The 14,915-nt window shown below is 34.1% G+C and overlaps 1 protein-coding gene across 5 annotated transcripts in view; it reads right to left on the reverse strand.

Annotated features, from left to right (window-relative positions):
* The window catches only part of RIMS2 (regulating synaptic membrane exocytosis 2), a 544,900-nt gene that overhangs the window by 165,727 nt on the left and 364,258 nt on the right, over positions 1-14,915 (reverse strand). For all 5 annotated transcript variants that reach the window (XM_036741740.1, XM_036741738.1, XM_036741737.1 and 2 more), the window contains one exon: positions 8,635-8,807. In XM_036741740.1, coding sequence (XP_036597635.1) covers positions 8,635-8,807 — 173 coding nt within the window. The remainder of the gene's footprint in view (positions 1-8,634; positions 8,808-14,915) is intronic.

A 14,915-nucleotide genomic window follows, 5' to 3' on the forward strand; every position in this document is an offset into this window, starting at 1 on the left:
TCGAAATGATCTTGGCACAACCAATGCCATACTGAAACTGTGATATGTCTTTGCCCACTTTCCCCAGAAGCTAAGGTAGCATGGGAAAGAGAGTGTGCTTCTGAGGTGTTGGGGAAGTTTTTTCATACTTTTATTCTTATAATATCCTCAAAATAAATATCTCTCCATAAAAGTTAATAGCTTAAGTTAACTTAACTTAAAAGTTAACTGATTAAAGAGAAATGTAGTTAGTAACTGGTGGCTAACAGTGGGAAGGAGAAACAGACCCAGAACAAATGCTTGAATCACTGGCATTACAAAAGAGACACTGTGACCCTCTAACAGTACCCACAGAACATTGATGGGAAGATTGAGCCTGGTCTTGCGATGGTGAGCCAAGAGTATAATAAAGCACTTTTTCAGAGCTTACCACATCATGCCAGGCACTGTGACTTTACTGACATGGGGATATCCCTGTGAGGAAATTTCTTCTACAAATGCAAATTGGCATCTGCTCTGCAAATTATCTTCTTAGAGAGATGCGTGAAACACTGAGAAGTTGACTTGCTCAGGGTCACAAAGTCAATATTTACCAGAAGCAGTGCATAAATTCAGCTGTTGACTAAGAGGTTATTTTGCCACTATGCTATGCTGCCTCTTTTTGGACATGGCAAACATTAAGTAACAAAAGGAAAAAATGAAAATGCCTATATTTTAACACCAGGAAGTGACATTACTGAATTATTTCGTAATCAGCTAATTGTGTGCAGTTAAGCCACTGACTAGTTACAACATAAAAATTAGTACAAAACTAAAAGAATATAATGAGAAAAAGACTGTGGCATGCAATTAAGATAATTTCAGTCTTATCTGTGTTGTCTCATTGTTGTAATTATCTTTAAATAAATTATTGATTGTTTCTATGATTTTTGAATAGTAATACCAATATGGTAATGTTGACCAACTTAGCTACTTTTATTAAGACAATGATCCAAGACAATTCCAAAATACTCATGATGAAAAATGCTGTCAATCTCAAGAGAAAACTGGTGAACTCAGGGCAGAATGAAGCACACTTTTTTCATTTTCTTTATAGTTCTTGTTGTTTTGTGTTATGGTTGTTTATTTTTTGGGGGGGGGGGCAACAGGGTTATTAACAAATTATGTTTTGCATGACCTCACAAGTATAGTTGATGTCATATTGCTTGTCTTCTCAATGGGTAGGGAAGGGACAAGAGGGAGAGAATTTGAAGCTCAACTTCTTAGGGAGGGTGGGTGGGAAGGGAAAAGGGGAGAGAATTTGGAACTCAAAGTTTTAAAAACAGATGTTCAAAAACAAAGAAACTCAAAAATTTTTAAAACTGAATGTTAAAAATAAAAAAGTATCATTGAAAAATATTTAATGAAATGATAACATATAATAAAAATATTAAAACAAAATAAATATGGCACTCCAAACAAAAGGATATTTCATATGTAGTGGGATGGTAACTAAGTATAGCATTATTAAATCCCTACTTCTGAACATTATTCCTTTTTTCTTGTTTCATTTTTTTCTTTTATTCAAATGTTCTCATACAAAATGACTAATATTGAAATGCTTTACATAAGTGCATATGTATAACCTATACCTGACCACCTACCATCTCCGGGAAGGGGGAGGGAAGGGAGGAAAGATGGAACAGAATTTGGAACTCAAAACTTTAAATAAAAAATGTTAAAATTTTTTTGAAATGTTGACATGGTTTCATAAAAATATTATAGTCCATTTTACCTTAAAATGACCAATTTTTTTCATCTTTCATGGCGAAATACATAGAAATCAGTAACATTCATGTATATTTTTGTTATTTTGTGGATATTTTCTAGTTTATCATATTCATATTTAAATTGCAAACATGAAGATTGTGCCTGATATTCATATAAAGTTTTAAGGTTTGTAAAACAACTATGTACATATTCTCTCATTTGAACTTATTACATTCATTATTAACATAAAACATTATTATTCTTTTTTAAAAAGTATTTATTTTTAGTTTTTAACATTCACTTTTGTAAGATTTTGAGTTCCAAGTTTTCTCCCCATCTCTCCCCTCCCCCACCCCAAAAGTCAGGCAATCTGATGTAGGCTCTACATATACATTCATATCAAACCTATTTTCACTTTAGTCATGTTGTAAGGAAGAATTACAACCACTGGGAGAAACCACAAGGAAGTTGAAACAAAAAAAAAGAAAGAGAAAGAGAGAGAGACAGAGAGAGAGAGAGCGAGCAAATAATACATTTCAATCTGCATTCAGACTCTACAATTCTTTTTCTGTATGTGGACAGCATTTTCCAACATGAGTCTTTTGGAGCTGTCTTAGATCTTTGCATTGCTAAGAAGAGATAAGTCTATCAAAGTCAGTCATTGCAAAATGTGGCTATTACTCTCTTAATATAGCTTAAGATCACATTGGCTTTTTTGGTGCTTTTGACACTATTGATTTATAATGACTAGCCAAGAATATAGTTGAATAACTTATTTGATAAATATATCTTTCATATTTAAATTATCCAAATCTATTGAAAACTGGCTCCGAGTCAAATTTATAATTCTTATTAGATTGAAAACAGGAATTGAATGAGATGTTTTTATATAGGACTAAGTTGTTCAAAAAAATAGCCAACAACTAGTGAATAATATTCCTAGCCATTAAATTAGCAATGTTTTTTCTACCAGATATATGCATCCTTTACTGAACAATGTTCTATCACCAGGAAACTAATAATAAAAATAATTATTATGATTCACGTGCATCATTTAAAGAATTTAGTTTATGGTTACAAAGAAGCTTTACAAATAAAATCTCACTTGATACAAAAGATCTAGAATTATAGAATAAATGAATGTAATAGTTGGAAGGAACCTTAGAGATACATTTTGTATGTAGGTTTGTGTGTGAGGTTTTAGATAGGAATCTGGGTTCAACTAACCTGACTTGTAGATTACTCCTCAGTTTGCAAATTGACTCAATACTATATTAGTTTTGTCATCCCAAGTTCTAGAATAATACAAGCATATGTTTAAATAGCTTCTTATTATTTAATAAATTTGCATTTTTTTCTCATTACAAGCCCCCACACTAGTTTATTCAGTATTACTTCCTGAATAATGTAGAAAAACCTCCTTTCCCAATAGTTGTTATTCATATGAAATTTATTAACATAAAATCAATAATGTGGAAGTAAACAAAGCCCCTTGTCCTCTTACCCTCTAAGAAAGCATTTTACAAATTGAAGTCTTTGGGCTAATCTGAAAGAAAAAACCCTTATCAGTCTTTTTCTTTTCTTTTCATTTCTTTTTGCTTTGGGAAACTGGGTCTCCTTACCTCTCTCAGACTTGAAATGTAGCATCCACTCACAAATCTGCTGGTCTTATGAAATTATTTCTAGGCTTAGTATGGACAACAAATGGTCATACCTCTACTACAGATCTGAACTCCTGAGCTCAATATGTACACCTGTTTCAGTCTTCCTTTGCAGCAAGTATTAGAAATATGTACCAGCCTGCCCAACAATTCTAAGTTTTGAACTATCAAGTCCAAAATGATATCCTGCTTCCAGTGGTGAGATTCAAATGAATTTTAACTAGTTCTCCATGGAACTGAGCCAGGTGCTGCCCTCCCTGCTGATGTGGTGGGTCCAGGTCTCACCCCTGCTAACAACTGGTTCAGGAAACTCAACATAAAATTAGGTACCAGTTCTACCAAACAGGTGTGAAAAGGCTGAATCCCACCACTGCCTGCTCCTCTCCAAATCAGCTATAAGAAGGACTTCTCTCTTCAAGAGTTTTGGGCAATGATCAAACAAGAACAAGGACAAAAGGCCCTCTTATTGATCCACCAAAGGCCTTTATCACCTTACACCCAGACTATTGCAACAGCCTGATGGTGGTTCTGCCTGCATCATCTGTCCCTACTCTAATCCATTCACCATTTCAGCTTCCAAGTGATCCTCTTAAAGTGAAGGCGCTAGTATGTCATACCCTTATTCAAGAAAAACTTTCACTCATTGGAAGAATGGTCAAGTGGTTTGGCCAGAGGAGACTCTGGGTAGCCATTAAGACCGCCCCACCCACCCAGCTTGGAAAACACAGATGTTGGTGCTTCTCTCTCTGGTAACTATGTATTGTGATTTGGTCAGACAGATGGAAGTCTGTCTGTTGATTTGTGTTATTTGCTCTGTTTATATAATATCTGCTTGTAATTTCTGCTTGTATTTTCTCTGAAAGTTCAGGGTGCTGACTTTTTCCTCTGAACTAAGTGAATGATATATGTATGTTTAATTAAAGTAAGAATGTTAACCCCTTAAAGTTGCTTTCCTTGCAAAAGGAGATCAAAGAACCTGTGCTAGCAGCCCTCCTGTGTGCTGGTGTTATTGGTCTTACTCCCCCACAGCAGCTGCTAGTTCCATTGTTGATATACTCATAAATCTCATTAAAGACAGATATGAACAATTATGTTTATGAATTTGCATCAACCACTGTTTGAAGGTTACTATGGACATTATGAAAACTTAAAAGCTCTCCTGATCCCCTGCATTTTCTCAGGAAGGGATAAGTAATGGGTAATAGAAGTGAAGTGGACAATTATCACCATTCTCTAAATAGTATACATCTGCAGGCATACCTTTATTTCTAGGAGGGGATTGCCTGGTGGGAGAGAAAAAAAAATTAACTCCTGAGAATTCTTAGAGTGAGGATAACTCTTGATATCAAAGGGCTTAGCCAGAGGCAGCTAAGTGGCACAGTAGATAGAGTGCTGGGCCTGAAATCAGAAACGTCTGAGTTCAAATCCAGCCTCAGACATTTCCTAGCTGTATAACCCTGGGATCTTCACCTAACCTACATTTGCCTCAGTTTCCTCAATTTTAAAATAGAGATAATAACAACACCTACCTCACAGGGTTGCTGTGAAGATCAAATGAGATTATATTTATATAGCATTTACTATAGTGCCTGGCATTTAGTAGTCATTTAAAAAATGCTTATTCCTCCTAGCCAAGAAGCAGATAAGAGGCTTCCAATTATATAGCAGACAACTGAAAAAGTGATAAAGAATCCAATTACTGTATCATAAGCATTTATGAAAAAGATATTTTTTTTAACTTAGACTAGGGAATATCTAATATGCTCACTTATAACAAACAGGAGGGGCAGTTGGGGGTTATCTCATCCTTCTAAACTCCAACATCCTACAGATAGCTGACTATTTGGGGTTCTTACTATGGCCTTGATATCTAAATATATGAGTGGCATAGTGTCACTACTTTACTCTTGGGAGAACATGTTGCTATCACTAGAGTCTACAGAGTGGAAATTAACTTAGCATGAGGTGCAGTGACTTATTCAACTTCTGTAGAGAAAGGAAAAAATGTTGTGTAACCATATCATACAAATGCATAGAAAGTAATTACCTGAATTAATAGGATACTATTTCTGTGATTTACAAATTTAACAATTTTCTTCAGAAATAAATCAATTTTTCTCTAGTGTAGTTAATAGTTAGAAAATCAAGAAGTCATAGAGATAATTGGTTTAGGCTAAAATTATATAACACATATAACTTTGGAAATACGATTATTGATTAGGTATATGACACTAGCTAACATGTGACACTTTGTGAAAGTGAAGAAAATAAAATAGATTATCTGATTAGACAACACGCCCATTAGGAAAAATTATCCCCCATATTCATTGCTTTAAAAAGCATAGAGCCCAACCAGAAATTTGGTCACCTTATAATGATGCAAATCAACATACATGTTGATGACTAATCATAAGTAAGACTATGACTTTAATTGACAAAAATTTAAAATTTTTTACTATTTCAAGTGAAGTTTTAAGAAATCTGTTGCAATAAATAACTTTAGAAAGATCATTAGCTTTAGAATCAAAGAAATCTTCATTCAAGTCCCACTTGTACCACTTGTTAGATGTCTGGCTTTGGGCAAGTCATTTAGCCTCTCTGGGACTTAGTTTCCACATCTACAAAGGAGGGCTTTGTATTAGATGATCTCCAAGATCTCTTTTATCTTAAGTTTATGAGTTTAAATCTTTGAGATAAATGGATTTGAGACAACAAATTTTATATATTTGTATTACAAAGTGATAATTTGTTATTGTGGCTCGTTATATTTTTATGTTTTGTTCAGCTACTTGGTACAGTGGATGGAACAGCTAGCCTTGCAGTAAGGAAGATAAGTGAGTTCAAATGGTGCCTCAGATCTTTATTAGCTGTGTAACACTGGTCAAGTCACAACATCTCTTGGCCTCAGTTTCCTAATCTGTAAATTGGGGATAGTAACAGTACTGACTTCACAGGGTTATTATAAGAATACAATGAGATATGATATATAAAACACTTCACAAACTTTAAAGTACTATATAAATATCATCATTATCACCATAATTATTAACATTGTGTTCTATCAGGTACTAAAATTGTATGTTCTTATATCTTGCTTCTCAGCTTGGTTATCCTCTACCATCTGACCCTCATCTCCCCCTGAAACTAAATGGTTGTCCCAGTCAAGCTGTCTAGTCTAAAAGCTACCAAGTATGAAATAAAATTTCCCCTTTGTGGGGCATTCCTTGGTTGCCTGCTTTTTCTAGGAGAGGAATGATTTGTTACATTTTACCTCAGAATAAATTTAATAGGACCAACTTTCCAGGATAGTTTCTCATCTATTTTCTTTATTGTTGTTGTTGTTGTGGGATGGGAGGTTGCAAAGGAAGGAATACTGAAAAGCCCTCAAAAACCTAGGTGCCTAGACTTCTTAGGGCTCAAAGCAAAAAGTAATAAATACTGGATAAAGCTTTCTTTTGTTATCATACCAACAGTGGCAGGCTACTTTTTCATTCATTTCTGAATTTTCTTGTTTGTGTGAAATTTATTTTACATAATTACCTAATTATTTAACAAATAGGTTAAACTTTTCAACAGCTTCCAAGCTTTATTTTTATAAAGACTTGGTCTTTCTTCTACTCAAAGATAGATATCATTTAAACAGTATTCTTGAAATTTGTGCAGATACTAGAATATACACCACCTTTATTATCATTCTTACAGACTATAATTGATTTAAATGATCTAAAAAGAAGTCTTTAATCTAACTTGATTTATCATACATGGACAGTCTCAAAAATTAAAGCACAGAACTATAATTCAATAAACAAATTGAAGGCAAGTGACTATGGTTATCAATTGGCATGATTTCAGTAAATTATAGAAGAAAATTTTAAGGCATTCAAAAATTGTAATAAGCATGAAGTAGACAATAAAAAGAAGGAAAAGTAAAACAAATGAAACAGTTTTCAATGATGAAGGAGGGGAACTAAGTTACTTATGATAAATCTCTACAGAAATAAGTATATATTACCTGTCATCATCTTGTGAGAATCGTCTTTGCAAATCTTTTGAATTCCACTGTTCTGTTTCTTTCCTTTCCTGAGTTTTATCTTGTATTTTTTCCTCATCTGATTCTCTGTTTTTTTCATTATCAGAATTTTTTGTTAGCTTTTTCCCTTGTTCTTTTTCATTAATTCCTTCATCCTTCAGTTCTTCTTCCTGTTTCTTTTCCTCACGAACTATCTCCTCATGCATAACCCCTTCTGGCCCACCCTCCTCTATTTCTTTTGATCTTTTGTAGAAAACCAAAATTGAAGAAGGCATGCAAACAAACAAAAAAAAAGAAAGTCAGGAAAAAACATGCATATAATACATAAAAATAAATTAAACAGAAAGGAGAATGAAAAAGTAAAATAGGAAAGTATAAATGAAAATTCTGTATCATTTTTAAAGTTGAAAACTTTTGTATTTACCAGAGAAGCACTAAGGGGCAACACTTACTCAGAATGGTTTGTAAATCACATTTTCCCCTCTCATGAGGCTGTATGCAAACAAGGCAAAAGCATATGCAATCCGTGTTATGGATTTTTTTTATCTATGAGGAGTACCTATATTGAATATAACTTTTTTCACTTGATGTTGGTACAGGCACCTGCAATTTTCATAGATTAGATGTAAAGTATAACTTTCTTATTTCTATTTTAAAGGACTTAATAAAATGCATTTTAAATTCTCTTATAAAAGAGAATTTTTTCATGCATATGTAAAAACCTAAGAGCAGTATGATAGAAATCTATTGATAAAAGTACTTAGAACTATCCTAACTTTTTTCTGAGTCACTGATATGTATTCAGCAAGCATTCTACAAAATTACTTTCTATACTGCTTTCTATTTTTGATAATTGAAGTTCCTATATAGCAAATACATGCTAACACAATATACCAAGATATGTGTATATAATATATACAAATACAATTATTTAATTAAAAGTAGTTAACATGAATAAAAAGTATGGACAATGCTACCATTTCACATTGTATACTAAGGGAAATTCTTAATGGCTTCAAGAAAATTTTCCCTGTCCAAGAAATCTGAAATAAGATCCTAGTAGTAATACAAATCATGTCTCCAATGTTCTTTTACCTTATCACTTGATGTATATATCTTTTAGGAAAGTATACCTTAGCTTTCTTCAAAGGAAAAATGAAAATCATCTATAAATACGTTGAGAAGATGTTGCTCATGTAAGTTCTATTTACTCACCTGATTTTCTTATTTCCTCTTGGTCGTTCTGATTGGACAGACATGTAACTTGTGCTGCTGAAACGAGATGCACTGCTAGTCCTTGATACAGCTGACACATCACTTACATCACTGTCTGAAGATTTAGTGGAAATATTGTCTGCACCTCGATGAAGATCCCGCCCTGAGCGATACTGTTAACACAGATCGACAAACATAGAAGTTATAAGCACAAACACGAAGCAATTCCTTGTCTTCTCCTTTCAGGACTTAAATTTTCCACAGGTGCATCACTGCTTATGAAAAACTCACCTTACTGTTTCTAACACAAAAGTGAAAAACAATTATCCTAAAAAGAACAGTTTATTTTATAAACAATACTTATTTCTACAGATGGCATTAGAACATTTCCAGAATATCAATGCTGGCCATTAAGGTGGCCATTAAGGTTCTTTTTATATTACCACAAGATGTGGAGGGAAGGGAGAAAAAAGAAAGAAGGGAAGGTGGGAGGGAGTGAGGAAAGAGAAGAAAAGAGAGAGATATAAGTATTTTGTTAAATAAAGAAATCGGAGATTTTGATTTTCATATAAAAATTAAAATACTATGAAATGTTCAATTGCACTTACAAAAGCCAACATACTGGCTATCGATTTCTCTGACAATTTGTTATCCATTGCTATGTTTTTAGTGGAAACAGTATGATGCCCAGAAACCAAATTATCACATCATCATCTCTCCTAAAAATGTTAAGAGACATCTTAAAGAATGTAAGATAACTTTAGGCTTACTAGAAAAGTTTGTTATAATTTATAATGAGATTAAAATGATCAAATTGACATTTGTTTGTGGTAGTATAGTTGTTTTCTATGGCAGTCAGGAAATATAATTTTCTCATTAATTTAATATTCTAGTGAATAGACAGGGGGAATAAGCATTTATATAGCACCTACTAAGCACCAGCCACTATGCTAATCATTTTACAAATATTATCTCATTTGATGTTCACAACAATTCTTTGAGGTAGGTGTGCTATTTACCCCATTTAACAGAGAGGAAATTGAGGCAAACAGAGGTTAATTGACTTGCCCAGGGTCACAATCTAGTAAGTTTCTGAGATGAGATTTGGACTCCAGTTTTCCTGTTTCTAGATCCAGCACACACTGATGGTTTACTCTTTTCCAAATAAATGGAACATAAACATGGGTAAAACAAATTGCACTGAACATAATTCAGTTCTGCTTTGATTATTCAGAAGGACTTAGTAATAATTCAGGAGGCTTATATTTAATAGTATTCATCATTATAACATAACTACACAGAATATAAAGTTCAAATTAACAGGATGATAAGAAATGATAGGCATTTTGTCTCTCTTTTGAAAATTGGCATATTGGTAAATTTTATGAAGACATAAAATGATAGTAATATGAAGTTACTTTGGTTTCAAGCCATCATGCTGCATAAAAAATCATACCTTTTCACTTCAAGTATCAATGAGCAGCATCATGGATTAGTGAAGAGCTGATTCTGGCATCAAGTAGACTTGGGTTCAAGTCCCAACATACACTGGTTGTGTGACACTGAACAAGTCCCTTAACTTTCTAGTTCTTCCAGGCAGAGAAGGTACAGAGACCCACTGGTGGAGGAATTTCCTCACCAGAAGTTCCCCACACCAAAACAAAAAATGAAAACAATCCCCCCAAACTACATCTATATAAACATACATACATATAGGTGTACATATACATATATACACATATGTATGCACATGCATATAAAAATATTCATATATGCATATCCAAATGGTGTCAAATATATACGCATATATATATATGTATACATACATATACATACATACATGCATTATTATTTAAAAAAATGGACCAAGCATCAGGAAATTGTAGGTCTAGCCGCAGGACTATCACTAATTAGTTGTGTGATGTGGGGAAATAAATTTCACTTCTCAGTGTCTGCCTGAATTTATTTATCTGCAAAATGCATATTATGGCCATATGAGTCAAATGGGAACTTAGATTCCATCAGCCTATTTGCACTTATGGAGAAAAATTCCATTTATCATAAAGAATGCAACTAATTTTTCAGAAAGTTTCCTGAATCCTCCAGAAGACATTTATACTATAAATATAGCTTGTAGGTTTAAGTTTAAATGGAAGATTCCCAACAAAGTCTTGTCTTTCTTCATACTGATAAATTCAGTCTATCACAGGGAGGCATGGCAGCAAGTGTGGTTCATGCTAACTTGATGGAATGGATCCAAAATTTGTTTTAAAACAAAACTTTCAAGCTTTGTCCAGAATACCACTTCAACAAATATATCCAAATTACGTGAAAGTTTGCTTCATTTCTTCTTGTAAAGAGGTAATGCATTAAATTTTAATGTATACATTAAATTATATACATTAAAATATAAAATATTTAATTTACTAAAGTTACAGTCAACAGTCAATCAGAAAGCATTTATTGTGTCTACTCTGTGCCAGAAGCTATGCTAGGTGCTGGGGATATAGACACAAAAACAAAAACTAAGTAAATGCTCTTTTCAAGTCACTTGCATTTTACAGTGGAAGATGACATGTTCATAGATGAGTATATTTATGATAAATGCAAAATAGATCCAAGTAATTAAAGATAAAGTAGTTAGAGGGGGCACTAGCTATAGAGGATCAGGAAATAAATACTTCATCTAGAAGGTGGAGTTTAAGTTGTATCTTGAAAGAAGAGAGGGACTCTGAAGTGGAGGTAGAGAGGAAGTACATTCCAGGCATGAACAAGTAAAGGGTTGGAGATACGAATGAAATGTGTGCATGAGAGAAAGCTGCCAATTTGGGTAGACAACAGAGTACGTGAAGGAGGATGATTTATAATGAAGGTGGAAAGAGGTTACCATCATGTGGTAAAGGGCTTTAAATGTCAAACAGAGGAGCTTATATTTAATTCTAGAGACCAAAGGGAACAACTGAAATTTATTGAGTAGGGAAGTCATATGGCAAAATCTCTGTTTAAGAGAAACCATGAAGAAACAGTAAAGCTTGTGAATTTAAATTAAATTTTAGATCATATTTTGTACGTAATATGAAATAAGTAAAATCAAATGAAGTATGAAGCCATAAGTTGAGACAGGCATAAAGTGGGGGGTTGTCAACAGAAAGTATATAAAACATAATAGATTAACTTATTTATAGTATCAATACAATAAATAGTAAAAATTAATTGGCTGAGACATAGCCAGGAAATAATTATATACATGGAGCAAAGCAAATTGTTGTAAGAGAAAAAGATGAGGTCTCTGTGTTAGTTTGTGGTTGCTTTAATATTATAAAGTCCCCTACAAGGAATATCAGAACTAGTTTCAGAATACATATTGGGCCATTTTCTCATTGAGCCAGACACAGAGGCAAACAAAAGGTGCATCAGACACTGTTAAACATTCAAGCTGCCAACGTTTCTAGGAAGTGGTCTTAATGAATGGAAGAAAAATCAGAGATACTATAAATCAATCAACAAGCATTTATTAAGCATTTGCTATGTGCCGGAGATATAAAGAAATGCCTAAAACAGTTCTTGTCCACAAGGACCATATATATATATACATATATATATATAAATGGGGGGCAATATTTAAATAAATAGGTACATATGAGATACATGCAGAGGAGCTGGAAAGCAATCTTAGAGACAAAGGCACTAGGAGCTGAAGGAGTGGGGAGGATTAGGAAAGGCTTGCTGGAAGAAGATAGTGTTTGAGCTGAGTCTTAAAGGAAGCCAGAGAATCTAAGAAGCACAGGTTTGGAGGGAGGGAAAGTATTACAAGCTTGGCACACAACCAGTGCAAAGGTGATGAAGATGGAGGACAACAGTATGTATAGCTGGATTGAAGGGTACAGAGAGGGGAATAAAAGAAAGACAGCTGGAAAGGTAAGAAAAGTCCAGGTTGTAAAAAGATAATATGATAAAACTATGTAAAATGATGTTTAATTGCTATACTCAGCTTTCCACATTTTCATATTTCTTATATTAGTTAAAAAGAATGCCGTATCACTATTGCTTGTTCATTTGCTTGTAAGACCTTTACAAGAGTCAAATCAAAATAAAAAAACACCATAAATTTGTACTCTTTCCAGATTAGTACAGAATGCTGCCTTAAATACAAAACTCTTTTATATGTTAGTCAAGATAACAGAGACAGATGAATTAAATGTAATCTATAAAACTAGGCCTAGTTATAAGACACATCTTTACCTTTAATTGTTAAAATGACATGCTGAATACTAATTCTTATTATCCTAATTAAAAAACACTATGAAATACTATAAAGTACACATATTCTTCACTGTGGAATAAGCATGTTACCTAAATTTGTGTTTAAAGCAAACTAATAAATACTGAATCCTATTTAACTATTGAATTCCATTTATATGCCTTGGAAATATATTTTTAAGGAAACATTTTCTCCATAAATACATGCAAATCAATATTGCAGAGTTGCAAGTAGTTTCTTCCTCTTCTATAATGCTAAAATGGCAATATGACCAATAGCTTTACCCAAGTATTTGCTCTACCTCTCTAATATGGCATGTGGAAAGACAATGCCTTTTGATCTAACAAGCGAACTACCTATACTCAGTAACATCCCAACGTAACTTTAGTATAAGATTTGCACAGACCCTATTCTTGCTATTCTTCTACATGGTAACCTTGGGTTGTTCAATCATTCCTGCTAATTCTCCCATTCCTTCACTGCTGTTTTGGGCTTCTTTTCTCTACTGTCACAATATCAGTCAGTCGATATACAGTTATTAAGAGCCTACTATGTTCCAGGCACTGTGCTCAGTGCCAGGGATACAAAGAAAGGAAAAAGACAGTCCCTGATCCCAGGGAACTCACAGCTTAATAAGAAAGATAGCATACAAATGAATACAGACAGACAACATATATTCAGGATTAAATGGAGATAATCAGTACAGAGAAGGTACTAGAATCCAGAAAGGCTTCTTGTAGAAAATGGGATTTTAGTAGGGACTTGAAGGAAGCCAGGAATTGAGGAAGAAGAGCATTCCAGGTCTGGGGGAGGGCCAATTAAAAAGCAGAGATTTAGGAGATGGAGTATCTTGTTCTAGGAATAGCACTGGATGGCAGAGTAAGTAGTGGGAAGAAAGGTCTAAGAAGATTGGAAAGGTAGGAACAGGCTGGGTTATAAAGGGTTTTAAAAGTCAAAAAGTGGGTTTTTATTTATTCCTAAATGTAATAGAGAGTCATTGGACTTTATAAATTAGAGAGTGATCTGGTCAGACTTGTGCTTTAGGACTATTTTTTGATAGTTGAATGGAATATGGACAATAGTAGGGAGAGAGACAGGAAAAACAATAAGAAGGGAACAGTTTAGGTGTAAGGTGATAAGAGTCTGCCTTCACCAAGGTGGTGGCTGTGTCAGCTAACAGAAAGGAGCATATATGAGAAATGTTATGAAAGATGAAAGGGCCCTGTCCCATAAGCTCAACTTGGGTCCACTGCACCATCTGACACCTTTACTTCTGTTCACTATGCTGAATATTTCTAAAGCTAGTTATGACGTTAGCTGTTAAGTGGCCAGGAGGTGCAGCAAATGCAATGCACAGAGCACTGGGCCTGGAGTCAGAAATTTGTTGGCGTTCAGTTGTGTCCATGTCTTCCTGACCTCATTTGGGGTTTACTTGGCAAAGATACTGGAGTGGTTTGCCAATCGTTTCTCCAGCTTATTTTACAGAAGAGGAAACAAGCAAATAGGGTTAAGTAATTTGCCCTAGTAAATATCTGAGGACAAATTTGAACTCAGTGCTCCTGACTCCAGGTCCAGTGCTCGATTCACTGTGTCATCCAGCTGCTCAGAGTCAAAGACCTAAGACCAAATCCTGCTTCAGACACTTAAGTAATTGTGAAGCCCCGTGTAAGATACTGAGCTTCTGCCACAGTTTCCTCATTGTAAAATGGATATAATAATTAGTATCTACCTCCCAGGGTTGTGAGGAAAAAATGAGCTAATATTCGTAAAACACTTTGCAAACCTTAAAGAGTTATATAAATGCTAGCTATTACTAGGAAACTATATTGATTAGGCCCACTGAATTTTTAAAGTCATCTGACTTTACCAATGCATACAATCTTTTTATTCACATCTCTGACTTCCCATCACTATCCTTTCTCAGGGGTTCCTTAAATCCTCCTCTCGAATTTAGCCCTAACTATAGCTCTGTTATTCCTTGTCTCCCAGGGAATCACTTCCCTTCCTGCTTTCCAGGGAA

Source organism: Trichosurus vulpecula, chromosome 1, assembly GCF_011100635.1.
Source record: "Trichosurus vulpecula isolate mTriVul1 chromosome 1, mTriVul1.pri, whole genome shotgun sequence".
NCBI lineage: Eukaryota > Metazoa > Chordata > Mammalia > Diprotodontia > Phalangeridae > Trichosurus > Trichosurus vulpecula.